At 42.6% G+C, this 27656-nt stretch overlaps 1 protein-coding gene across 1 annotated transcript in view; it reads right to left on the bottom strand.

Annotated features, from left to right (window-relative positions):
- The window catches only part of Plekha5 (pleckstrin homology domain containing A5), a 189605-nt gene that overhangs the window by 58331 nt on the left and 103618 nt on the right, over positions 1-27656 (bottom strand). The window contains exons 7-12 of the mRNA XM_051155526.1: positions 26820-26892; positions 22113-22213; positions 18717-18832; positions 18454-18471; positions 11836-12300; positions 3258-3720 (exon numbers count right to left, since the gene is read on the bottom strand). Of these exons, the coding sequence (XP_051011483.1) occupies positions 3258-3720; positions 11836-12300; positions 18454-18471; positions 18717-18832; positions 22113-22213; positions 26820-26892 (1236 nt within the window). The remainder of the gene's footprint in view (positions 1-3257; positions 3721-11835; positions 12301-18453; positions 18472-18716; positions 18833-22112; positions 22214-26819; positions 26893-27656) is intronic.

Genomic DNA, 27656 nt, shown 5'->3' with positions numbered 1-27656 from the left:
TAAACTCCTTGTTCTCAGGACGTGTGTGTGTGTGTGTGTGTGTGTGTGTGTGTGTTTGCTCTTGTTTTGTGTTTCTGAGAGAGGATCTCATGTAGTTCAGACTGGCCTCACACTTATCTCCTCATTTGGTTTCCATACCCAAGTGCTAGGATCATAGGCATGGACCACTCTGCCCGGGCCCAAAGATACACAGTTTAGATGGTAAACTGTTTATGTCTATGATGTGTGTGCATGGTGTACACAGGGAGGTCAGAGGACAATCTGTGGCACTGGCTCTGTTCTTCCACCTTTGCGAGGGTTCTGGAGATTGAACTCTGGTCTCGAGGCTTGTACAGGAAGCAACTTTGCCTACTGAACCATATCACTGGCCTGTTTCATAGTCTTTAGAAAAAATTCAGTGACAGGAGTGGCACAGTTTGGTTATTTCACAAATTTTACTGTTTGTGTGGTTTTTCATGCCTGATAAGTCTTTAGTGGAAGTATGTTATCAAATCCATATGTGGCATCTGTAAGTTGGTGAGGGTGAGTACACTGAGAAGTTCTTCCAAGTGGGTGTAAATATTTATCTCTGATCTATAGCTAAGCTACAAAATAGTGGCATTTTCTTAACACTTCCTAGTGAACTGGTGTCAGAATGCACATCAATGAACCCTTGATACATGCATACACTATGTCCCCTAGTCTATCAGTGAACCCTTGACAGGTGCACACGCTACAGCTTTTTAGTCTAGCAGTGAACCCTTGACAGGTGCACACGCTACAGCTTTTTAGTCTATTAATGAACCCTTGACAGGTGCACACACTACAGCTTTTTAGTCTAGCAGTGAACCCTTGACAGGTGCACACGCTACAGCTTTTTAGTCTATTAATGAACCCTTGACAGGTGCATACGCTACAGCTTTTTAGTCTATTAATGAACCCTTGACAGGTGCACACACTACAGCTTTTTAGTCTATCAGTGAACCCTTGACAGGCGCACACACTACAGCTTTTTAGTCTAGCAGTGAACCCTTGACAGGTGCACACACTATAGCTTTTTAGTCTATTAATGAACCCTTGACAGGTGCACACACTACAGCTTTTTCGTCTATTAATGAACCCTTGACAGGCGCACACACTACAGCTTTTTAGTCTATCAGTGAACCCTTGACAGGTGCACACACTACAGCTTTTTAGTCTAGCAGTGAACCCTTGACAGGCGCACACACTACAGCTTTTTAGTCTATTAATGAACCCTTGACAGGCGCACACACTACAGCTTTTTAGTCTATTAATGAACCCTTGACAGGTGCACACACTACAGCTTTTTAGTCTATCAGTGAACCCTTGACAGGTGCACACACTACAGCTTTTTAGTCTATCAGTGAACCCTTGACAGGCGCACACACTACAGCTTTTTAGTCTATCAGTGAACCCTTGACAGGTGCACACACTACAGCTTTTTAGTCTATCAGTGAACCCTTGACAGGTGCACACACTACAGCTTTTTAGTCTATCAGTGAACCCTTGACAGGCGCACACACTACAGCTTTTTAGTCTATTAATGAACCCTTGACAGGTGCACACACTACAGCTTTTTAGTCTATCAGTGAACCCTTGACAGGTGCACACACTACAGCTTTTTAGTCTATCAGTGAACCCTTGACAGGCGCACACACTATAGCTTTTTAGTCTATCAGTGAACCCTTGACAGGTGCACACACTACAGCTTTTTAGTCTATCAGTGAACCCTTGACAGGTGCACACACTACAGCTTTTTAGTCTATTAATGAACCCTTGACAGGCGCACACACTACAGCTTTTTAGTCTATTAATGAACCCTTGACAGGCGCACACACTACAGCTTTTTAGTCTATTAATGAACCCTTGACAGGTGCACACACTACAGCTTTTTAGTCTATTAATGAACCCTTGACAGGCGCACACACTACAGCTTTTTAGTCTATTAATGAACCCTTGACAGGTGCACACACTACAGCTTTTTAGTCTATTAATGAACCCTTGACAGGCGCACACACTACAGCTTTTTAGTCTATTAATGAACCCTTGACAGGTGCACACACTACAGCTTTTTAGTCTATCAGTGAACCCTTGACAGGTGCACACACTACAGCTTTTTAGTCTATTAATGAACCCTTGACAGGCGCACACACTACAGCTTTTTAGTCTATCAGTGAACCCTTGACAGGTGCACACACTACAGCTTTTTAGTCTATTAATGAACCCTTGACAGGTGCACACACTACAGCTTTTTAGTCTATTAATGAACCCTTGACAGGCGCACACACTACAGCTTTTTAGTCTATTAATGAACCCTTGACAGGCGCACACATACAGCTTTTTAGTCTCTTAATGAACCCTTGACAGGTGCACACACTACAGCTTTTTAGTCTATTAATGAACCCTTGACAGGCGCACACACTACAGCTTTTTAGTCTATTAATGAACCCTTGACAGGCGCACACACTACAGCTTTTAGTCTATTAATGAACCCTTGACAGGTGCACACACTACAGCTTTTTAGTCTATTAATGAACCCTTGACAGGTACACACACTACATGCCCCAGTGTATCATACTTTAACATTTTGGCTGTGCATGATCTTTTAATAAAACAGTTCAGCTGCAAAGCTCAGCAAGTTATGCAATGTTCTCCACACTGGTATGTTTCAGTATATAATACTGAAAGATCACATGTTAATATCACCATCAATCTTTCAATCCTGAAAAGCCATCAAACTCAGTCTGCAAACAAATGGTTTCCAAAATTCCAGTTTTTGCCTGAATTCAGATATCATCAGTGGTGACAAACTGTGATTTTTTTTTTCTTTTTCTCTTTGAAGTGACAGGTTCCATGTCACTTGGGAGAGGTCTGTCAAATAATAAGTGTGTATAATGATTCTTGTCTGTAAGCCCAAGATTAACCCTTCCTTCAATGCGCTGCCTTTGGGTCACTGTGTTTTATCACAGCAATAGAAAAATAACTAAAACACAGCCAAAACTATCATCTAAGTTAAGAAGGTGAGGCAGGACTGTCTGGAGTCCCGCATACACGAACCTCAGGACACAAACCAGCCAACAAAGGAATCACTCTTGTGACCCTGAAGTATTGAAAGCGTAGGGTCTATCACAGGATTCTGACAGTGCTTTAATTGTTAAGATGAAAGCAGCCTTGTTAACTTCCCCAGTCTCCTGCCTCTCATTTAATTTAAAGCAGTATATAGAAAGGAATGAGGTAACACAAGATTTGCATTTTACCTTAGGGTGGTGAGCCCTGTGCCTGCGGTCTATCGTCACGTCTCCTCTCTGAATCGGTGAGGACACTTCGGACCTGTATGTCCGTTGAGGCGAGAACCCCTGGTAAGCAGCTGCTGACCCATGGGATGGTGACGTGGGGATGGAGTGCATTGTCTGTTCAGAGACCTTCACCATGGCTTTTGGGCTGCTTACGCAGCTGTGCCGAGGAAGGGTGTTCTGCTTGTGGTAAAACTGGCGCTGCTGCCACTCATATAGCTGCCACATGGTGTCGTCCCTCATGGACCGCCGCTTCTCTTCTGCTCCAGGGCCTGGCTTCTCATGACCAGAAGGGGTCACACTGCAGATACTCTCAGGTCTGGTCTTGCTGTTTCTTGGGAGTGTTCGGTAGCCTTCAGGATAGCGAGCCAGAACCTGGGCTCGGTGGCTTGGCATATTTCTTGGCAATGTTTGATAAGAAATTACTCTAAAATGAAAAAGAAATTGTGAAAATGAAAGAAATGTAGTAAAATGGAGAGAGAGCTGTTTACAAAATTTTAAGCAACATTGTATTTTAGGTTTTCCTGGCAAGTAACTATGTTATCAGGCTTTAAAAAAAATTATTATTATTTGGTTTTTCGAGGCAGGGTTTCTCTGTGTAGTCCTGGCTGTACTGAACTCACTTTATAGATAGGCTGGCCTCAAAATCACAGAGATCCGCCTGCCTGTGTCTCCCTGAGTGCTGGGACTAAAGGTATGTGGCACCATATCCGGTCTTTTAAAAAATTTTGAGACAGGGCTTCTCTGTGTATCCTTGGCTGTCCTGTAGACCAGGCTGTCCTTAAACTCAGAGAGTGCTGGGATTAAAGGCATGCACCACCACCACCACATAGCCAGGCTTTATTATTATTATTTTTTATTTTTGTATTTTTTTTGAGACCACAAATATACCATCGCCCAGCAGGCTTTATTTTTTAAAAGAACACTGTTTAGTGGCATGTAGAGTTGCTAGGCATGTGCAAAGCCCTGGAGTTTCAACCTCAGTGCATAACAAACAGAATGAAGAAATGAGGAAGCACTAGGTGGCCAAAATGTTAATGAGCTATAAATCATTAAAAAGCTAAAGCTTTTCAAAATGAAATTCCATCTGGTAATGCAGTATATAACCTAGAGAGCTACAGTATATAGCCTACAGCAGCAAGTATATGTGACTATTAGACCCACAAAATGTATTTGGTTTACTGCAGAGGCATTGCCCACTTCAGCTCAGAGTAAGAATAGTCAGGCCTTTAGTCCCAGGGCTTTATAGGCGGAGGTAGGTGGATCTCTCTAAGTCTAAAGCCAACTTGGTCTGCAGTGAGATCCTCTCAATCTTAAAACAAACCAACTTCCTGTCCCCCCAAAAGCTGCCCCCCAAACAAAACAAAACTCAACTCCCAAGATAGAAATACATTTATTATTATCATGATCATTATTATTTTAATTTGGTTTTTCAGTTTCTGTACAGCTCTGATTGTCCTGAAACTTTCTCTGTAGACCAGGCTGGCCTCGAACTCATAGAGATCTGCCTGCCTCTGGCTCCCAAGTGCTGGGATTAGAGGTATGCGCCACTATCACCCGGCTAATAAATACATTTAAAAAGAGAATATGAGAGAGAGAGAGAGAGAGAGAGAGAGAGAGAGAGAGAGAGAGAGAGAGAGAATGAGAATGAATATTCAAGAACTAATCTCAAGTCCTTGCCTTTAACTGAGCAAAAAGTTAGAAAATAAGGCCCTGCCAAAACAAAACAAAAAACAAAACAAAACAAAAAAACCCCAAAAACCTAGGCCCAAAACAACCAAACAACGAGAGTAAGATTAAATTTCAAGTATTCTGTAGTACATAAATTTATATCCTAAGACAAAGTTACTGTAACTTAATAAAACAGCGATATGGAAAAGGTGGGTTCCAAGAGTGGCTTCCTGCCCTCCCTCCAGCACTCTACTGACTGAATTTTTCGCCACAGGCACAGTCTGCACTGTCCTGCATGCTGCACCCGCCTTTGCTGACTTCTACTGTGTTACATATCTGTCGATGGTGGCAGCGACATAAAGCAGAGCAGGTGAAAGTGCAAGCTCTTCACTATAGCCTTAAAGATATTTCATGTGTTTACACTTATTTTATTTCAGCATGAGTGTGTTAGCCTGCATGTATATATGCACTATTTTCATGCCTGGTGCAGAAGAAGGTCAGAAAAGGGCATTGGATCCCCTGGAACTGAAGTTACAAATGGCTGTGAGTCACCAGTAGGTATTGGGAACAGAACCCGGGTCCTTTGGAAGGGCAGTCAGTGCTCTTATTCACTGAGCCACCTCTCCAGCCCCTACTTTACTACTCTTAGTAATCTAAATCTTTGGCTGATAAACTGGAAGCCAAAGATTTCTTTCTTCCTTCTTCTTCTTTTTTTCCAGACAGAGTTTCTGTGTAGTGTTGGCTGTTCTAGACTCACTTTGTAGACCAGGCTGGCCTCAAACTCACACTGATCCACCTGCTCTGCCTCCTGAGTGCTGGGATTAAAGGCGTGTCCACCATGCCTGGCCTCCTTCCTTTCTTTTTGGAGGCAGGGTTTCTCTGTACAGCCTTGACTGTCCTGGACTCACTCTGTAGACCAGGCTGACCATGAACGCACAAAGATCTGCCTGCCTCCCGGAGATTTATTTTAAAGATTTGTTTTTATTTATTTTTTATTTAGTGTGTGTGTGTGTGTGTGTGTGTGTACGCGCCATGTATGTGCTGAGCACAGGGAGGCCAGAAGAGTGTTAGAGCCCCTGGGAGCTGGAGTGACCCACAGTTGTGAGCCACCCAACATGGGCGCTGGGAAGCAAACCAGGTCTTCTGGAAACTGCAGGTACTTTTAACTGCTGAGTCATCACTCTGACTCTTCCACAGATCTCTCACATAGACTTGTTTGTTACTGACAGCAATGCATAAATACTACTCAGCAAGTGTGGCAGTTTACCTCTGCACTCTGGAGGAATGCAACCGGTCTGAGGCAGTGTGGGTTGTACAACAAGCTCTTGTCTCAACAACAACAAAAAAACCCCCACAAAGTCCTTGAAGAGAGTTTATAGTGAACTAGTGTAACAGACTGGGCGTATACTTGCCTATGAGGTACACTACATAGTTCCTATTGGTGTGTAAAACTAGTGTTAGTGTTCAATGAGAAATTCCCACTAAGTGGAATATACCTCTCTTTGTGGCTGTGGAATACTGCCACGGAGAGGGAAAGGCAGAGTAGGAACAACTGGGATAGAAGGCGCACACCACACACCTGTAACCCGAGGACCTGGGGAAAGAGGCAGTGAGGGCTGCATACGAGTTGCAGGCCAGCCCGGTTATCACATCCATGTTCGTTTAATGCCTGGCATTATAGAAAGTGTCTGTACATGAAAATACAGATATCCTATTTCTAGCAATTTCCAGACATTTATATTTAAATGAAAAAATTATCCTTTCTTTTAAAAAATCTGCTAAAGGCATGTATGTTATATATGAAAAAATATTCAAACTATTCATCTTTCATAATGAATTAATTGAAACTAAAGATGTCAGGGGCTGGAGAGACGGTTCAGCTGTTGAGTGTTTGTGGCTCTTCCAGCAGTCACAGTAGGTGACTCATAACCCCCTGATCATCCTGCCTCCTGGGCACCCCCCACCCTCAAATGAAAATTAAAAATAAAGCTAAAGGTAAGGCAGGCAGAAAGCTTAAGAAGCACATGAGCTCAGGAGGCTGGGAGCCTTGTGTGCTGCCATAGCCCAGTACCACTGAGCCCTTAGTGGCTGCTTTCTTGATAAAGAGATCTGATCCAGAAGCTGCCTAGAGCTCTAAGGTCACCTCGCTCATGAATATTCAAGCCATTTTTGATCTCTACCCCTCCAGTCAACTCTCCCTTCATCATTTGCTTCCTCTTCTATGTTCTTGCACTGTCGTTGCCCCACCCCCACCCCCATTCAGAAGACTCACCAGGCAACTGTGGGAGTAGAATGAGAGGGACAATTCTCATGTGACTACAACAGATTTCAGTTAGTTGTGGCTTTATCTCCTCTTGCATAACCCCCACCCCCATGCTAGATTTCCCTCCCAACTTCTTTCTGATAACACAAAAGACAGAAATTAAGGAGAAAAATGAAGAGCTGGCAGCCCCACAGTCATGTATTCAGGAAGTATGGCTGCCAGGGAAGCTGACTCCATCCAGAACTCCACTCTGCACTCCAGCCGCCTACCTCAGATTGGCTCTGCCTAACTCTAAAGCAACTTACCCAGCACTCTGCTTCAGAGATGTAAGAAACAAAGACTACAAAAGCATTAACTGCAAATGGGTCTAACTTAAGCACAGAATGCCACCATGAAAATGTATCTAATTAAGAAGGGACATGCACTGCCAGTTTAAAACACACCAAAACAAAAAACAAAACAAAAACAACAGCAACAACAAATGACCTATGCACCAATAGTACAAATCACAAGCACTCACTGTCTGCTGCAGTCACTCAGTGCCAAGGCCTCGTCTGTTTCCCATCAACTTGGCTAACCAGTTTGAAAGGTTCTGCCATCTTCGAACTTTGGGGGACTTTTAGTGGAAAAACAGTTTATTAACAAGTAAGTTCATTTTGTCTCATACACTTTCCAGCATTAGGAGACCTGGTTTTCAGAAGTACAATTTACTCCAGTGATTTTTGTCCCAAAGAAATTCAAATCAAGCCAAGTGGAAGCTTACTCTGCAGTGGAAGCTTAAGTGAGCCCTGCGAGCCCCCTTCAGCAGCAGCTGCCTGTGACCGCCCTGGGGACGATTAACAAAGACGCTCAGCAGCTTTGCTCAGAGGCAGGCACCAGCAAGCATTATCTCACCGGCTTCCTACTGGGGTCTCGGTAATTAAAGGGAAAAAAAAACCCAAAAAAACCAAAACACCAACCAGCTTCTTCAGGGATTATGACACTTCTTTTCACCAGTAAAAGTCTGTAAATGTTTTTTGGGATGAGGTTTTCCAAAGTTTCAAAGTGGCTTTGAGCCATGGAGAAGAATGTGCCACGACAAGCACCCAGGGGCATCACTGAGGACCTGAAGAGAAGGCCACTGACAGCCTTCAGGAGGCTGCACTCAGAAAAAAAGGCTCCATAGCACTCACTGGTAGCACACAGATGAAAACACAAATCCCAGGTACCCGCCACCTCTCCATACTGTTAAACTCAAGAAAGAAATGTCTTATCTGATGGAAAGATTTTCCTTTAAAGTGAGATTTAAGTTGGGAGGAAGCAACTTGGCACCCTTCCAGTCTGAATTGTTTGCTGCCTCCAGACACTCCCGTCCTCAAAACTACTTCCTGGTTTTCTGTCTAATCAAATTGCACTTATTTCTCTTCCGACTGACAATGTATGACTTGGCCATCCAATAGTTAATGTTCTTATCCACATAGTAAGTAATTTGTTTACCCATGACTGTGGCTAATATGAAAGTGAAGATCTCATTGCTTCTTTAGTTCCCTGATAACTGGTAATCTGAGCATTTAGTCATACTTCCTTACTTAAAAAAACTGGTAACAATCAGCTGGGCATGGTGGTGCATGCCTGTAGTCCCAACACTCAGAGGCAGGCAGTTTTCTATAAGTTCAAGGTCAGCTTGGTCTACAAAGTCAGCCCAGGACAGCTAAAGCTACACAGAGTAACTCTGTCTCAAAAAACAAAACAAAAACCTGGCAACAATCAGACAGTGTACAACATAGTCTATGACAAACATTCCCATGGAAATGCTACAGCAAACTAACCAGTGTGTATATTATTACCCACAACATGCAATTCTGAGGCTAGGTGCACAGGTGCGGGGGGGGGGGGGGGGCCCTGTGAGTTCTTGGCCAGGCCAGTCAGAGCTACGTAGTGAGACTCTGTTTTTAAAATGCACTAAAAAATCCATCTTGGCAATTTTAAAGTACTTAAGTCCTAACTACAACTCAATCACTAGGTTGTAACAAAAGACTCTGCAGCGTACAGAATGAAGTCAGGGGTATTCACAAATCTCTCTTGTGAAACCCTAAAAATGAGCACTGAGAATGGGGAGGAAGACAGGGGTGAGTGACACCTCAAGAAGACATGTGTTCGCTGCCTTGGGGGCAGCCTCGTGAGGCTTTAGAGCCACACTCCCGGGAGACAGCCACTGTTAAGTGAGCACAGCTGGAAAGCATTCCCACAGCTCACAAGTTCAGCAGTGACAAAACATCCCTCAAGTCATGCTTCCTGCTTTCTATTGCAAGCTACAGTTCTATTGCAAAGTACAGTAACAATTACATTACACAGAGATCTGCATTAAATCACTATATACTTAGAGCATAGACTATATTATCAATAGAAAGCATGTAAGGTAGCTTGAAAAATCCATTAAAAAAACTGTCTCTAAAAACTTGTACTTTAAGAAAAAAAATTACAGCCAGGTGGTGGTGGAGCACCTTTAATGCCAATGCTCAGAAAGCAGAGGTAGGAGGATGTCTGAGTTTGAGTCCAGCCTGGTCTACAGGGCTACACAAAGAAATCCTGTCTCAGCTGAGTGTAGTGGTGCACCCCTTTATTCCCAGCACTTACTTGGGTGGCAGAGGCAGGCAGATCTTTGTAAGTTCAAGGCCAGCCTAGTCTACAAAGTGAGTCTAGGATAGCTGGGCCTACACAGAGAAACCCTGTCTCCAAAAAAAAAAAAAAAAAAAAAAAAAAAAAAAAAAAAAAAAAGAAAGAAAGAAAAAAAGAAACTCTGTCTCACTCCTCCCCTGCCCCCCCAAAAAGAAAAAAAAAATTACAATGATTTTTATGAACTTGAACAAAAATACTTTTAGAAATGTAAAATATGTTAATTTTAAGGGTTAGGATTAAATCCATGCCTTATGCATATCAGACAAAGTGCTCTACCACTGGACTATGTCTCTAGCCATAAAATTTACTTCGGAAATTTTATGTATTGTTTTAGTGTTCTCAGATGGGTCTCATTATGTAGCTCTGGCTAGCCTGCACTAACTGCAGTGACCCAGGTTGGCCTTGCTCCTGAGTGCTGAGATTACAAGATGCAGCACCACACCTGGCTTAAACTTTGTGTTTTCAGGGGCTGAAGAGACGGCTCTGTGCTTAAGAGCATTGGGTACTCTTGCAGAAGCCCAGGGCTCAGCTCCTAGCACCCAAATGACTGTTTACAGGGGATTGTACATATCTTCTTCTGGCCTCTGCAGTCACCAGGCATACACACAATGTACAACATACATGCAAGTAAAACATTCACACACATAAAATAAACAGATTGTTTTTGTTTTGTGCTGAGTGTGGTGGTACACAACTTTAATTACAGCACTTGTGAGGCAGAGACAGATGTGAGTGTAAAGCCAACTTGGTCTACAGCCAGGGCTATATAGTGAGACTCTAAAAAAAAAAAATTGTTTTTTGCTGGGCGTGGTGGCACACGCCTTTAATCCCAGCATTTGGGAGGCAGAGGCAGGTGGATCGCTGTGAGTTTGAGGCCAGCCTGGTCTCCAAAGTGATTCCAGGACAGCCAAGGCTACACAGAGAAACCCCATCTCAAAACACAAAAAAAATTTTTTTGAACCGTACCTACCTCTCAGCCTATGTTCCTAAGGCGAGTTCTGCCATTTTTTATTTCTCAAATGTTTGTTCTCTAAGGTCCTCTTTCTTTGTATTAAAATTAAGACAGGGTCTTACTATGTAGCTCTCAGTCTTTAGGCTCAACCACCTGAGTGTTAGGATTAGAGAGTGGCATGTACCACCACAACCGGAACTTGCAGATTTTCTTTAGGACTTTCATTCTTGTCTCCCATGAATGTATTCACTCTCACACTCAACCACTTGGATACACTGACAACATCTAAACTGTGCTAAGGGCAGACTCCCAGGGACCAGCCCCCTTTCCTTCCTTCACCTCACATGTGAACTTTCTCCAAACCATCAATCTAACAATGTAATGACTTCACATCTTTCTTCCTTTCCTTTTTTGTAGTGCGGATAATCAAACCTAAGGCATGTGAGGCATGGTGATCCACAATCTTGGTCTCACAATGATCTTCTGGTTTTGTTTTAGGACAAGGTTTCACTGTCTGGCTGGCCTTGAACTCCTGATCCCCCTGTCTCTATTCCCAAAACCTGGGGTTACAGGTGTGTGCTACAACGCCTAGTTCCCACGTTTCTTGTCTATGGAGATCCTTTAGTCCACAAGGCTGTAAGAGCTGCTAATGGAAGAGAGATTAGGGCTGGACACAAATTCCCACTTGTTCATTACAGTTCAGAGTTCTAGGAGGAGAGGGAAGGTGTGAAGGACAGAGGCTCTCTTCACTATCTTAAACTTCTCTCTCCCCTCAACTTCTCTTGTCCCTTGTTCTGGGCTAGAAAGGATGGCTCTTCACTCGAACTGTGCTATTCACAGAAACATGAGACAGAAAACACTATGTCTGATATGATCTCCATGATCAAGACACAGTAATGAAAGTGTAAAACCTAAACATACTTTAAACCAGTACTACAACCAAAGCCAACCTGCTCCAAACAATACCGAAGAAGCCAGGCTGCAATGCTGGTACCTACCCCCTGGGCTCTTCTTCAAGACCCCGTCCTTTCTGGACTTTGATCCACTGCTCCAACTGCTGCATTGAATTCGTTCTCTGAATGACTCGATCAGCTTCTGTGGCCAGAGCTGCATTTGGGTGGCTTCCTCCTCGGACATCTGCTAAGCTGACATTCGCTGTTTTGCCATCTGAACTATTCACATTGATGGGTCTATAGTGCACATTCTGAGGTGGGCAGGCTGGCCCGCTTTCATATTCCGATGGCAGGGAGTTCAACTTCACACTGTTAATTTTTGTTAATGGTCTATCTTGACCATCCTTCTGAAAGCCATATCTTTCAGCTTCTAAGGCCCTCTTTTCTTCAATTTTGCTTATTTCCTTGTTTTTCTGATTGTTTTGGACCTCTGGCTTAATGAGAACTCTGTGATTGGGAATGTTATTGGTTTCTTTAGTTGATGCACTTTCAGTTGTAATTTTGTCCACTCTGAAAACAGAGGAGAAAAGCATAGTAAATAGACCGAACTGGTGTATATTAACACCTTAGCCTTATGAGAACAAGCAGACTAACAGTCAGAGAGCGAAGCTGACATAGCATCTCACAGCTGTGGCATTATCATGCAAGTGTAACCAGAATGCAAGAAAACACCACCAGGCCAAGTAAACCGAGACAAGCGCCTCATGCCGCTCTGCCTGCTGAAATCTGGAAACAGCACGTGCTGTTTCTCCTCCCCAGCGGACAATCCACAGCCACTTAAAGCAGCCCATCAGCTGAAATGACACTGTGGCTCTGTCATGAAGGTCAGCTCACCTTGAGACAATCAAGAGTCTGGCTGTGGAAGCTGATGCAACAGGGAATTGCAGTCTGATGCCACCAAAGAGCTGAACTTGATGAGTAACGCTTGTTTGTATGTAAGAGGACTGTGTGTAATGTTACTGTGCGGCCCAGGGTGATCCTCTGGACTCTGCCTCTCAAGTGCTGTGGATGCTGACATTACAGGTGTGAGGTGCCATACCCAGACAGCAGGGTTTAGGAGCTCTCAGAGCTAAGCTGCTTATGTTCAGGGGGCATTTTTTTTTTTTTTTTTTTAAAGACAGGGTCTCACTATGTAGGCCTGCCTGGGCTGGAACTCACAGAGATCTGTCTGCTTCCGCCTAGAATTGAGGGCATGTACCACTATGTCCAGGTTCAGTGGGCATCTTTACATACTAGCTGCATTTTTGGGCAAGGTTTAGAAGCTGACATTGTCTTGATTTCCTTTTTGGTAAATACAGTAACTTCAGCAATGTCAGAGGACTTTTATGCGAACTAAATGATAGCTGGCATGGCCCGTACTGACTTTACTGTTGTTCTAGCTTATCAAGTAGCTTGGTGGAATCGCTGTGCCTGGTCCACGTTCATCAACTGTGTGTCTGGGCCACCTGAGGTTACTACTCCATTGCTACAGCTCTTTTTGATGAGAAGTTGTTTTTCTGAGCCAATCATATCTAGGCTTTCATAAAATCAAGCTCAATGTTGGAACCCACAAGAACTTGCCAAGCTCGTCCCATTCAGTGGGAACTCACAGACGTGGCCTGCCTCCTGCATCTCAGCACGCCATGGTGCTCCGGTGAGATCTCAAGGGCGGTACTGCTGTTAAATTCTGTGATGTGTGGAGAACACACATATTCACACATTCAACTCTAAGTGAAGAAATGTAGATTCTACAGATACTATGGACCTGCACAGGCACAAGCAGACACAAACCACTGCTAGATCAGATGTAACAGCAGATACTAGTGGGTTTACAAAGACAGGCTCTGTTAGCCAGGTCGTGGTGGTGCATGCCTTTAACCCTAGCACTTGGGAGGTAGAAGCAGGCAGATCTCTGAGTTCAAGGTCAGCTGGTCTACAGAGTGAGTTCCAGAACAGCCAGGCCTACACAGAGAAACCCTGTCTCAAAAAACAAAAAAACAAAAAACAAAAAACTAGCCAAAGAGGAAACCACTAAAAAACTGACACCCAAAGTTCCCTGACACCTGCAGGGAGAGGCTGTTTGTTTGTTTATTTATTTACTATTTTTTTTTTTTTTTGAGACAGGGTTTCTCTGTGTAGCCTTGACTGTCCTGGACTGTCCTGGACTTGCTTTGTAGACCAGGCTGGCCTTGAACTCACAGCGATCCACCTGCTCTGTTTCCCAAGTGCTGGGATTACAGGCATGTGCCAGGGAGAGGCTGTTTAACACTGAATGCAGAGTATCTCTAGAAATGGAAAACGGAAGTTCAGTCAACAACAGCTACTGTTTTACACTAGAATTGTGATGTTTTCTTCAAAGATTCATCATTGAAGAAACATTAAGGATGCAATGACTCTTCTTTAAATGAACAAAACCGACTCACAAAACCATGGTAATATAAACCACAAAAAATGGATGTGATTTAAGAAAGTGATACTTAAGCCACAAAAGCAAAGACACAGGAAACTAGTATGGCCATTAAGAAAAATGGCAAAGGGGGCATGGTGGCACATGACTGTAATCCCAGCACTCAGGAGGCAGAAGGATCTCTGAATTCGAGGCCACCCTGGTCTACAAAGTGAATCCAGGACAGCCAGGGCTACAGAGAGAAAGCCTGTCTTGAAAAAAAAAAAAAAAGGTAAAGGTTCTTCACAATCAAGAAACAGAACTGCTACTGAAGACAGGTGGGTAACACACACCCGTTACTCAGTGCAGTTACGAGGGTCAGGAGCTCAAGGTCATCCTTCAGTCTGTTCTGAGTTTGAGGCCAGCCTGGGCTACATGAGATTCTGACTCAAAAAAGAAAAGAAAAAAGAATACGATCCAACAATCCTACCACTGGGGACCCATCCCATCAGCATGTCGAGGAGACTCAAGCAATTATCTTCACAAAAGCCAAGGTATATAATGTATACATCAGTGGGTAAAGTCTCTCTCTCTCTCTCTCTCTCTCTCTCTCTCTCTCTCTCTCTCTCTCTCACACACACACACACACACACACACACACACACACACACACACACACACGGCAGCTATATGAATACCCCAGAGATATATATGTTAGTGAAATAAGCCTGATCCAGAAATACCATATCCTTTCATTTACATGTAGAATCCAGTATACTGACCTTCAAGAAACAGAACAGAAAAGTAGTTAGCAAAGCCAAGGGAGGGATGGGGTGGAGTGGGCAGAGAGAGGATAGATAATTGGTGCAGCTGAATAGAAGGCATTTCTATATCTTAACAGCATTGTAGGTCAACTATGGTTGACGATTTTTCAAAATAACTAGTATAGGATTTTAATGCCCCTAGCGAAAAGAAATGATCAAAGCCTGAGATGATAGCTATGCTAATTATCCCAATCTGATCACTGTACACTGTATACATGTGAAATGTCCCATGTGTAATTAATTACTTTATGTATAGTAATATGTATAATTACTGTACATCAACTGACAATAAAAACACAGGGCTGATGTGTATTACGTGACAGAGATGGGGTGCATGGCTAGCACGAGCAAGACCGTGAGCCGGAAGCCTAGCGCACACAAAGAAGAAGCACAGAAGGGATGGAGAGAGAAGGCCCAGTGGTTAAGAGCACTTGCATCTCTTGCAGAGGATGCAGGTTTTGTTATTATTTATACACTATTCTGCCTACATGTGAGCCAACAGGGCAGAAGAGGGTACCCGATCTCACTATACATGATTATGAGCCACCATGAGGTTGCTGAGAATTGAACTCAGGATTTTTGGAAGAACAGCTAATGTTCTTAACTTCTGAGCCATCTCTCCAGTGCCCAGATTTTTTTTCAAAGTTAAAATACGAGGCTACACAAAATGAAAATAATGTGCTGAGAGATGAAAATTATTCAGAGAAAGTATATTAGACTTAGATTTTTGAAAATGCCATCAATATCTACATATCAGGGAACTAAAACATTGTAGTTTCTGGGTGAAATCCTTCATGAATTCAGCAGAAAAGAGTTTTAAAAACTGGGTTGTAGGAGTGTGTGAAGTCTTGAGTGAATGTGTACTCTTTGATATGAGCTGGCCATGTCCACGACAAAGTGAACATAACAAGTAACTCATCCGTGCCATCTCATATTATGAGTTGATACATGTCACTACTTTATTTATTTTAATGTATATGGGCATTCTTTTTTTTTTCCTGGTTCAGCAGCTTTTTATTACAGGGGTAGCATAAGCAACTAAACAGGAAGTACAAGCATCAATGCCTGTAAGAAGTATAAATGACAGTGGCAGAAATAAAATTTGCAAAGGAGAGTTACCCCACTTTGTCTCTGCCTCAAGTTCCTGGAAATACCAAGGTGTTATACAACAGTTCACTGGCACTATTTAAGCACTGGCGAATTCCTATATGGGCATTCTTACCTGCATGTATGCAATGCCTTCAGAGGCCAGAAGAGGGCATAAGATCCCCTGAAAGTGGAGTCACAGAGGGTTGTGAGCCTCTGTGTGGGTACTGAGAATCAAACCTCAGTCTTCTGAAAGACAGCCAGTGCTCTTAATCACTGCGCCATCTCTCACACCCCACATTTTAATCTGTGGTTTTAATTAATTTATTAAATTTTGGTGATAAGATCTCATTGCATAGCCTAGGGCTGGCCCGCAAGTCATGATTTTCCTGCTTCTACATCTCAGGTACTAGAATTATAGGGGTGCACCATCACACCTGGCTCCAGTTTTTAGAATTGTAAGTTCAAAAACAGAAAATGAAAAGAAATTATATTTGAGAAAAGTATAACATGTAATATAGACGATAACATACTCATGAACTAAGTACAGACAACTCTCATTCTGTTTATTCTTGTTGTTGCTGTTATTATTACTATTGTTGTTGTTATTATTATTACTACTATTATCTTGTTTTGAGACAGGGTTTCTCTGCATAGTCCTGGCTGTCCTCAAACTTGGAGATGTACCTGCTGCTGTCTCCCAGGCTCTGGGATGTATGTAAAGGCATATGTGCCATCACACTCAGCTCTCTATTATTTATTGTCAGTGTGTGCGCGTGCGCACGCATGCGTACCATGTGTGTGGGGTCCTCATGAGTTCTGAAGACTAAATCCAGGCCATCAGGCTTTTGAGACAAACACTTTTACCTACTTTGAACACTTTCACTGGCGCTGGCCTGAAATGCCTGACCACCTTGCCGCCACCATCCAAGTGCTGGGATCAGATATCCCAAGGAGTAGGGCTATGGCTTGGCACTGGCCTAGTATAAGCAAGGCCCTAGGTATGATGTCAGCACAGCCACCACCACCACCGCCAACAAAAACCCTAGAACCTGTTTTATTTTCATGCTTGGGGACATGCATGAGGATTTGAGTTTTAAAAATCAATGGTACAAATAAGAGCCAGTGGTGGTGGCACACAAGTTTAATCAGGCGGCAGAGGCATATGGATCTCTGGTTCGAGGTCAGCCTGGTCTACAAAGTGAGTTCCAGTACAGCCAAGGCTACACAGAGAAACCTTATCTCGGGAGGAAAAGAAATTGCAAATATTGTATAAAGTCTCTTTCAGATAACGTGGCAAAAGACTGTTAAAATGTACACTGAAACAGTATGTATGATGCCATGGGGGTGATCTCTAACTGGGAAACACACACACACACACACACACACACACACACACACACACACACACACACACTCCGATGAGAAAAACCTATAAATGTTCAAGTTAGCAGTTTTCTTACATAAGATGTGATTTTAATGATCATTGACTGGAAACAAATTTAATTATATTATGAACCTTCAAATTATAGGAGTTTTTAAGAAGTGTATTCCCCAGCACTTGGGAGGCAGAGGCAGATGGAGCTGTAAATTCGAAGTCAATCCGATCTACACATTGAATTCTAGAACAGCCAGAACTACACAGAGAACCCCACCCCCAAGAGCACATCCATCCAACCTCCATTCTTGTAGTTTGAGAAACATATTCTCTCTGATTAGGTCTGCTTCTGTTTGAGCAGGGGTTTGTGACATCGCTCAGGCTGGCTCCGAGCATCAGACTTCTGCTAGAATGTTGGGTTAAGTGTGTACCACGGCCAGAGACAGCTCAATGGGAAACGTGCTGGCTGTGATCACTGGAACCCATGTAGTGACAGGAAAGAACTGATTCCTGAAAGCTGTCCTTGTGCCTCCCACAAACACTGTAGCACAAGCATGTACACACGTGCAAAAAAGGTGTGTGCTGCCATGTCTAGTAAACTAATTTTCAGTATAATGAAGAATATTAACATGACCCATTATTTTCGAGCAGGGAAGAAAATAAACAACTCTGGGATCCATTTTTAGAAAGAAATCTGAGTACCAGTCTTAAAGTAAAGGCACAACTCATCAAGAAGTAGATACATTTAGAAATAATTGAAATGTTCTATAAACTATTTTATGGAGTTAATAATAATAAAATAATCAGAATAACCAGAAAATATTAACAAAATACAACTCCTCAGAATTCCTTAGTTATTTATTTACTTCCCAAATACCAATACAATATGAAACCAAAATGAAATTAACTTCATGAAATTAAATTCTACAATTTGGGATCTTAAAAAAAAAAAAAAAATCTACCCTGAGCACACAGCTCTGCCTTGTAAGGTAGTAAAAGGATGTACTCACCGGAAATTAAAGGTAATTCTGTAAGAAGAAAGAACATTCAGTTTGAACGTTAGGGTTCTAGAGTTACCGCAGTACACTGACAGGTGAAATGAGGCAAGAAGAAAGGTGAAATAAAAATGCAGGTCGGGTTTTGAACTGACAAAGGCACTGCAGACCACGCACTAGGCCTGCCTGAGAGAAAACCATGCACTACGACAATGGCATTTGCAAGGCAGGAGGACAATGAAGATGGGAGGCACTGCTGCTTTCCCACAGGGCTGTACCTTCTCACAGGTTCTGTCTGCACCAGGGCAGCATCTAACATGGCCTTCATCCACAGCTCCATTTCCTTTCCTGTATCGGTGCAGAAATAATAGGTCCGCATGTTTGGATGGGCTGCCTGAGTGAAAATGACACCATCACTTTATCATGAAAGGATTCTGAAAAAGAAAAGGAAAAGTGGCTCCTTATCTGATCATTACTATGAAATTTCAAAGCAGACTTGTCTTTAAGTAAGCTGTAGACTTGACTTAAGAAAGGCACAGCACAGTTAGCCTCTTACTGTTTCTTCAATGCATACATTTCAAAGCTACAAAAACATGTGTTCTAGGAAGGATGCTCAAAACACACATGTGGGCTCTGCCTTACTCACTCAGCTCTAACCATCTTAACTTGCAACAACCGATGATTCTCATTCAGGGGTAATGCTTCTAGGCAGACATGGCACTTGGGAGGCTGGGGCATTGCTCTAAGGTCAGCCTCAAGTGCATGGTGGGTTCTAGGATGATCCAGAGTGGAGACGCAGTCTCAAAGAACGAAACAACCCAACACAAAAGTAGGGTATGCTTTAGTGTAACCAAAAACATTCTCCCTGCTTGTCAGCAGCACCTTTAGTCTTTAAAGGCAGATGCTGTTTATGTCCCTCATGGATGCTGCATGGACACTTAGGAATAAGCGATTCCAGTGGCATCACTCGGTTTTTCTCCTCCCAGTTTTTCTTTTCAGGTTTCCAAGCTAAAATGCAAGCACCTACACACTGAGATGGTGGAAATGACTGGTGGGGTTTCCTTTATGGTGCTCTTTTAAATCAGGAAATCAGAAGGGAAACAAAATGAAGGCACTGGCGAGACTGGTGCTGTGGGGAGCACTGCACAGCCATGGAAAGACACAGAAGGCAAGCTGGGGAAGGCGGGGCTGACACCAGGAAGGAGGACACAGTCTCAGTGCCCAGTAAAAAACAAATCCTGTGGTCATTTCCCGTTAGACACTGAAGACTCGGCCAAGTGAGCACTGGCCACTGCAGCCCAAGCGAGGTGAGGGAGCTAGGCAGCTGGTCGGCTAAGGACTGAACTAGCGCTCCACATACACAGCACACCTAGCCCACAGGCACAGTGAGGACCGTGATGTCCTAATTAGCACAGCTCCATGGTGACATTTGGGGAAAACGGGTGAAGACCACTGGCCACATCAGTGATCAGGGGCAGGAACTGGGCTGGTGGTGAGAAGATCCTGTCCGGCCTGGAGACACCACCAGCACAGCCACTGAGTCACAGCCACCCCCCACAACTGCGTCCAGAAACTCTTGCTACTTACCAAGCTGCCATAAGAGTAGACTCAAAGCCAACAAATGCAGTCACACAGTAGCTCAAAATTTAGGGGAAACACCACAAAAGAAAAGTTGAAACACTAATTACTATTGTTAACAGGCAAAAGAAAACCAACATCAAACTAATAGTTACAGAGAAACTGTACCAGACCTCTGTGGCCACTTCTGTTGCTATTTTAACATTGCAGATAAAAAAATTTTTTTTTCTTCAAATAACTATTCCTACTACTTTTTAAGTTTGTATGTGTTGGATTTTTGCCTGCATATAAGTCTGTGTATACATGTATGCAGTGCCCTCAGAGGCCACTGGATCCCCTGAACTGGAGTTACATCAGCCCTCACAGAATGCTTTTACTTTCTATACTGCAGTCATTCCTTCTTTTTCCTTTTTAAAAGAATCTGGGAGTCTGCACAAAATGTCCCTCAAAGAGAATAAATTCAATAAACATTTGCTAAATTTACTAACAGATGAAAAGAAAAATTTGTTTTTCTTTTTTTCTTTGTTTGTGTTTTTCGAGACAAGGTTTCTGTGTGTGGCCCTGGCTGTCCTGGAACTAGCTCTGTAGATTAGGCTGGCCTCGAACTCACAGAGATCCGCCTACCTCTGCCTCCCAAGTAGTGGGATTACAGGTGTGCACCACCATCGCTTGGCCAGATGAAAAATTTAAACCTATGGCTAAGTGTTTGTATCGTGCAGCTCTAGACACATATGTTACATGTACATTACAAAGTTCTTATTTGAAATCAAATTTTTAAAATTTATTTATTTATTTATTTTTGTGATGCTGGGAGCTGAGTTGAACCAAGGCATTATGCAGAGGAGCCACTCTGCCACTGTGGTACAGTCTAGCCCCCAGCTTTACTGTTTCTCCCTCCTCCAGGCTACCTGCTTGCTGTGCTAGTTCACTCAGACCTAAAGCTACTTCCTTGCCCTCAGGCCTTGCTCTAGTGTCACTTCTCACCAGACATAAGCCTTTGTTTTCCTCCTCTTTTAGCTCCATGGTTAATAATAATGCAACATATTAATTAGCAGAAGTGATATAACAGTACAGTGCTGAATATTCTTTAAAATGATTATTAAAAATATAACCAGGGGAAACAAACAAAAAAGAAACCCCAAACCCAAGCCAGGTCACCTCTGAAATTTACTTTAACCATAACCCTAAAAGCAAAGAAAACAGCATTTAAAACAAAAACAAAAACTTGCCACCAAATTAGCATGAAAGTGTACTCTCACAAACAGCAATAGCACAAGCGAAGCCTGACCGATGGTCGCAGCAGGGCCTCAGGTGGCTTGCATTTAAAGGTGTGACGTGGGTAGTATATACTTGAGAATGTCTTTGAGGCTGTCCTAAAACTCTGTAAATATGTCCTGTTTACAACTCTTCAGGGTTGTCTTCTGCAGCCATGTGTAGTGCTTCAGGCTTTTAATCTGAGCACTCGGAAGACAGAGACAGGCAGATCTCTCTGTGAGTTCGAGGTCAGCCTGGTCTACAAAATGAGAGTCTAGGACAGCCAAGGCTACACAGAGAAACCCTGTTTCAAAAAACCAAAACCACCCGAAACAGATTTGTCTTCTGCAATACTCTTCCCAAATGACAAAATTTAAATAGTAACGGAAAGAACCCTGATCAGTAAGACATCTAACTAGGCACAGTCATCCATGATGCTCAGTCTGCCATGCTTTATGGAGAAACATTTGAACACAGTCCAGAGTATGTTAGCATGGGCTTCCTAAAAGGACAGCATTTTCTGACAAGACAGTAACATCATTAACCAATATGCTTTATTTTTATTTTTACATTTTACTTTATTTTGTGTGCATGGCTGCTTTGCCTGCAATGGAGGCTTTGGCACTGAAGTCAGACAGTTGTGAGCCATCATGTGGGCACTGGGAATTAAATCTGGGTTCTCCCGAAGTGTAGCCAGTGCTCTTATCCACTGAGTTATATCTCTCCAGCTCCACCAATACACTTTAACTGTAAACATCATACCAGTTTTTTTCTTTTTACAATGGTTTATGGATCAATATCTGCTTGTTAATGTTTCCAGCACAGTGCACTCGTTTCCTTACCTTAAAAGCGTATTTGCGGCTGATGTGGTCCTCAGCAGTAAGCATGGCTATCTGAAAACTAGGCAACAGGATGCTGCCCAGCACGCCCTCTTCCTTCTCATCTAAAAGAGAAGTTGGTATTTCATCACACTTTTTGTTCTTTGGGAATTCTGCCACTTGCCCCAAGTTCTAATGTACGCCATGCTCCAGTTGGTCACATCACAATTTGTATGAGGACATTTAGGGAGGTGGGAGCAGGAATCCAAGGATATGCTAAGTAGCTTTGTTCACATGAAAAAAGATTTTCAACTAAGCCATACAAATTGTACAACTTAAAAGCTATGGAGTTTTAGGTTTGTCTTTGCTAGTAGCTGAGATACATAGTGAAGCTGAAGGCTTGAGTGACAGACCTACAAAGTAAGCATATAAACTACACTGAGGAAAATCACTGGACATTCACCTCCCACAAGGAATCTGCGGCTTGAGGATGTTTGAGAAACTTGTTACACACTGTGTTGCTAGCATTTTTACCTGTTGAGCTACTTTGCTGAACCGCTTCTGCTTTTGTTTTTTGTTTTGTTTTTAAACAGGATTCCCTCACCCACCCCTATGAGACAGGGTTTCTTTTTGTAGACTTGGCTGTCCTGGAACTCACTCTGTAGACCAGGCTGACCTCAAATTCACCGAGCTCTGCCTGCCTCTGCTCCCACTCTACTGTAACATGTGCATGCCTATCCTCACATCATATATACATATCAATAATAAATAAAAACATGCACCTTACAGGAACAAAATCATTGCAAAGAATTTGATTTGGTATTCCTTTTGTTATAAATTATTATTATGAAAATTTTGTTCTAGAAATAAATTACGAATAGTGAACATTTTCTTGCTATCATATTATACTCTACAAATTGTCAATAAATGTACTGGAAAAGGAGGAAAATACAGACAATTAGGTCATGGATAATTCTGGAGACAACTCTTAACTTTTCTCCAAAGAGGGAAACTCAATGATGAAAATTATACATTAAGCCTGGTGCTAACTAAAGACAGACGACACCACAGGTGATGCTGGGCCAATGGCTCTAGACAAAATGAAATTGTATAGGTTTGGTAAATTCTGATTTATCAGTATTCCTCAACCACAATTTACTGGGAAGTGAAGTGATGAAAATAATCCTAGTAGAAGACTAATATACATATTTGTCATTTTAGTAGGTGACCACAGAACCTTGCCACACATCTTTTGTATAATCCAAAGGTAAATTTAAAAACCACAGAGAGGGGACTTCTGGGTAAGATGCAGGAGTAGACGCTGCCTGCATGTGATCCCATTAGTACGATTCACCGAAGACAGAATAGACTACCACAGGCAAGGAAAGAGGAAGAGCACTGACAATCCACAGGAAAGAAGAAAGATAACACAGCTCCAGCTGAGAGCCGGGAAGTAGATGCCTCACCCGGAAGCAGTGAGTTAGCTCCTCTGAGTGGTCCTGGGGACTTACCCTCAAGAGCAGGCTGTGCAATAAGCTCAGTAAAATCAAAGCAATAACCAAACTGCAGGATCTGCAACTCACATCCCAGACTCACGAGCAAGTTAGAAAAGCAAGACAATACGACTCCTCCAAGGGATCACAATGCCATTACCCAACACAAAGACAGTGATGCAGGCAAATGCTGCAAGATTTCAAAGGTAGTAAAATTGATCTATTACCTCGAAGATGGTACAAACAAGTAGATAAACTCGTTCTAGCTACAGGGAGGCTAGTCAGTGATGCAGAGAAAGAGTGAGCAATGTGCAAGAAAGTTAGGCAGGAAAAAAAAGTGGAAAGCATCACTAGTAGTCTTGGCCAAGCTGGAGAAAGAATTATCAGGAATGAAGGACAAGGTCTACGTTAGTCAATTAACGCTGACAACCACATACATGAGCATGAGCACAATGTCCAAGAACCATAACACAACCAAGAGGCAGAGCCTGGAAACCACGGGGGCCTCAACAGAATTCGTAAACATTACATTTCTCATCCTTGCTTTTAAGTTATAAAGGTTTGATATAAATTAACACTAGTCATCAAATCTGTTGTTTGTAACTATTTTTACTGTGATGACTATTTCCTGTTTCGCAGAAGCTTTACTTTAATGTAGTCACATTTCCAAAAAGTCACTGTTGGCATGTAAGCGGCCTGCCCCTAGGTTGCTTAGCAACTTCTGACATCATTACCTGCCTGCCACTGGGTATGCACCAGAGGCCCAGGATAAAAGGACAAACCGGCCATCGCCATCCATCACTCTCTTGCTTTGTCTCTTACTCTTTCTCTCTTGTACTTTCTCTGTCTCCCTAGGGCACCTGTCCCCCTTTCCTCCTCTCCCCATGCTTCTACAGTCACTGCCAAGGCCAGTGTCTGAGAGCTGCCCCCAATGATCTCTTCTGTATGTGTTATGGTTCTAGGACTCATGTTCAGGCATTTTGTACCTTGTAAATTGAGTTCTATAAATCTCATTTATTGAACAGATTATCAGTTTCCCCATATTGTCCTCTTAGTGTCCTTGCCAAAACTTAGTTGACTATATTTGTTCAGGTTTATTTCTTGGCTATGAATTTTGTTCCACTGTTCTGTTTTTAATGCTGCTTTTTTTGGGGGGGGGGCGAGGTATTTCAGGTCAGGGTTTCCCTGTGTAGCCTTGGCTGTCTTGAACTCATTCTGTAGATTAGGCTGGCCTCAAACTCACAGCGATCTGCCTGCTTCTGCCTTCCTGAGTGCTGGGCCTGGTTGTACATAGCTGTTTTAGTCACTATTACTTTTTAATATAATAGTAAATAAAAAATGCTTCTGCTTAAAAAAAAAAAAAGATTCTATAGGGTAGGAACTAAGAAAAAAAAAAAAAAATGAGAAACACACTATATCAGAAAACTCCTGAAATCCAGAGAAAGAAATGAATAGCATTTAGAGTTCCAGAGGGACATCACCAGAGAAAAACTTTTCTATGGCGTAGTAATAGCTAAGATGTTAAAAACACAAAGCAAAAGGAAAACGATTATACCAACAAATCTAAGCTTGTGAGAATAACATCAGCCTTCTAATAGCAGTCCTAAAAGGAAAGCACAAAACCACATTCAAGCTGTGAAAGACAGTAACTGCCAACCAAGACTGTTGCATGCTGCAAAGGTATCTTTTAAAATGATGGATGCTATGATGGCTTCAACCATCCTAACTCTGGCTCCAGGGGCAGCTGACAACCTCTTCTGACCTGTGTGGGCACCAGGCATGCACATAATGCATGCACAGGTGAGGGAAAACATTCATTACCCATCAGTCTCCTAGTGCTAATGTTAGAGAAAAGGAAAAACAAAGACTAGGCTGAAGAAGACTAACTGTTGTCTCGAGATGGAGAATCAGAGGACGGAAGTCAATCTATTGAGCAAATAGAGGTTGAAAATAACAGTGTAGTTCCACCGATTCCTGGTAAGGTAGGAGTTCAAACCAAAATCAGAAGACAAAAGGAAAGCTAACTACATAGAGCCAAGAGGGAGAAGCCAGGGAGAGGGCTCAGTGGTTAAGAACACTTGCTATGCTTGGTTCCCTGCACCCACATATGGCAGCTGACAACTGTCTATAACTTCTGCTTTCCTTGGGCACCAGGCCCACATGTGGTGTACATTCATACGTGTATGCAAAACGTCATGCACAAAAGTATGTGCATCTTAAAAAATACAACAAAAATACAGAGGAAGGAAGTAGAAATTCAAAACTAGTCTGGACTAGGCCAGACACAAAAAACCCAAAATGAGATAGATAGATAGATAGATAGATAGATAGATAGAGTGTGTGTGTGTAACACATGGTGGTCCCAAGTAGACCGTTCTCTCCAGAGTGACGCTGCCATATAAGGAAGAGCAGGCTGAAGCGATCTGAAATCCACCCTCCTGACCATGTGAGCTTGTGAGGACAAGGACAACGGATGCACGCAAGGTGCACAGACTCACTGTCAGCCAGATTTAGGAAATATGTGTATAATACACACACATACACATATATACATATGCACATATAATTCCTGTTTTTCATTCTCCAATCCATTATAATGTTCACTTGTATAAAATCATATCTATGGGCAATCTATAAACCCACAGCTAGATCTGACAAAATTAAAATATGAAAATCTTAGCTGGCTGTGATGATCATGCCTATAGTCCTAGACACTATGAGGCTGATGCAGGTTCACTGGCTCTAGGCCAGCTCAGGTATAGTGTATTATGTCATCTCTAAAAAAAGGTACCCAACCAAGGACTCATCTGTTAGGTACTGTATTCAAAGGGAGAGCAAGAGAGTGATGATTCTCTTCACACAAATCAGAAAACAGGAAATAGACCAAACCCAGACCAGTCTTCAGCCAGCTATGGTGATGCAGACCTTTCATAACAGCACTTGAGAGGTAGAAGCAGGTGAATCTCTGTGAGTCGAAGGTCAGCCTGCTCCACATCGAGTTTCAGGCTAGCCAGGGCCACACAGTGAAGACCCTGTCTCTAGTCTGCCTGGAGCTCTCTCTTGTCTTTTGCTGTACTCTAGAGACTCTGAGCCTTGGGTCAGTCAAGAAAGGCTTTCTTGACGTTATCTGCTCATTGTAAACAGCAGGAGCACTAAGGTCTTTTCTCTTAGGACTCATCCAATGCTTAGCATACACTGCAGTTATGAAGTATGGTGCTCGAGCACTTGATGGACTCACCTCTATAATAAAAAAGGCAAAGGTCAGAAAGCACAAACCAGCGTTTCTTCCACAGCTTCATGCCGGTACTGTCCTGCATTAAATAACAGATTTAAGATACTTTTGATATACATTTTTGATATGCATGTACCATAGCCTAATTAAAAGACCTATTACCAAGTTCTGATTTGCTACTTGCACAGCCAGGTGACTACAGCACATTTCAAAAGGCCAGAAAGACCAAATGTCTCTACCATAGAGAGATGACGGGACATTTGAGGCTGCAGACATGCTGCCTGTGATTTGATCATAACGCTTACGCATATGAAAATGTCATATGGTTCCTAATAAATAAGTAAAATTCTCATATGCTGACAAAGAAAGTTCAAATAAAAATTCCATTGACTGGTATTATGTTAATTATGGTGGTCCCAAGTAGATCGTTCTCTCCAGAGTGACGCTGCCATATAAGAAAGAGCAGGCTGAAGCGATCTGAAATCCACCCTCCTGACCATGTGAGCTTGTGATGGCGAGGACAACGGATGCACGCAAGGTGCACAGACTCACTCTGTCAGCCAGATTTAGGAAATATGCTAATCACCAATGAGAAGCAAATGCACTGAAATTATTTGACAGGTAAGATATTAAATGAATGCGTGTGCAAAACCTTAGTACACAAATTTAGTGAATAAACACTCCTTCCATCTACAATTAGGTTTTACACATCCTGCAGAAGACTGTTTCCCCTCTGACTAATGCTAAGTGACCTACTTCACAGACCTACCTGGCTTCAAACAAGATCACACGTAAAACTAAAAATTACTTTCCCATATTTAATAAGCAAGAATTCTGGAAAAA

This window comes from Acomys russatus, chromosome 13, assembly GCF_903995435.1.
Source record: "Acomys russatus chromosome 13, mAcoRus1.1, whole genome shotgun sequence".
NCBI lineage: Eukaryota > Metazoa > Chordata > Mammalia > Rodentia > Muridae > Acomys > Acomys russatus.
This window is presented reverse-complemented; position numbering and strand designations above follow the sequence as displayed.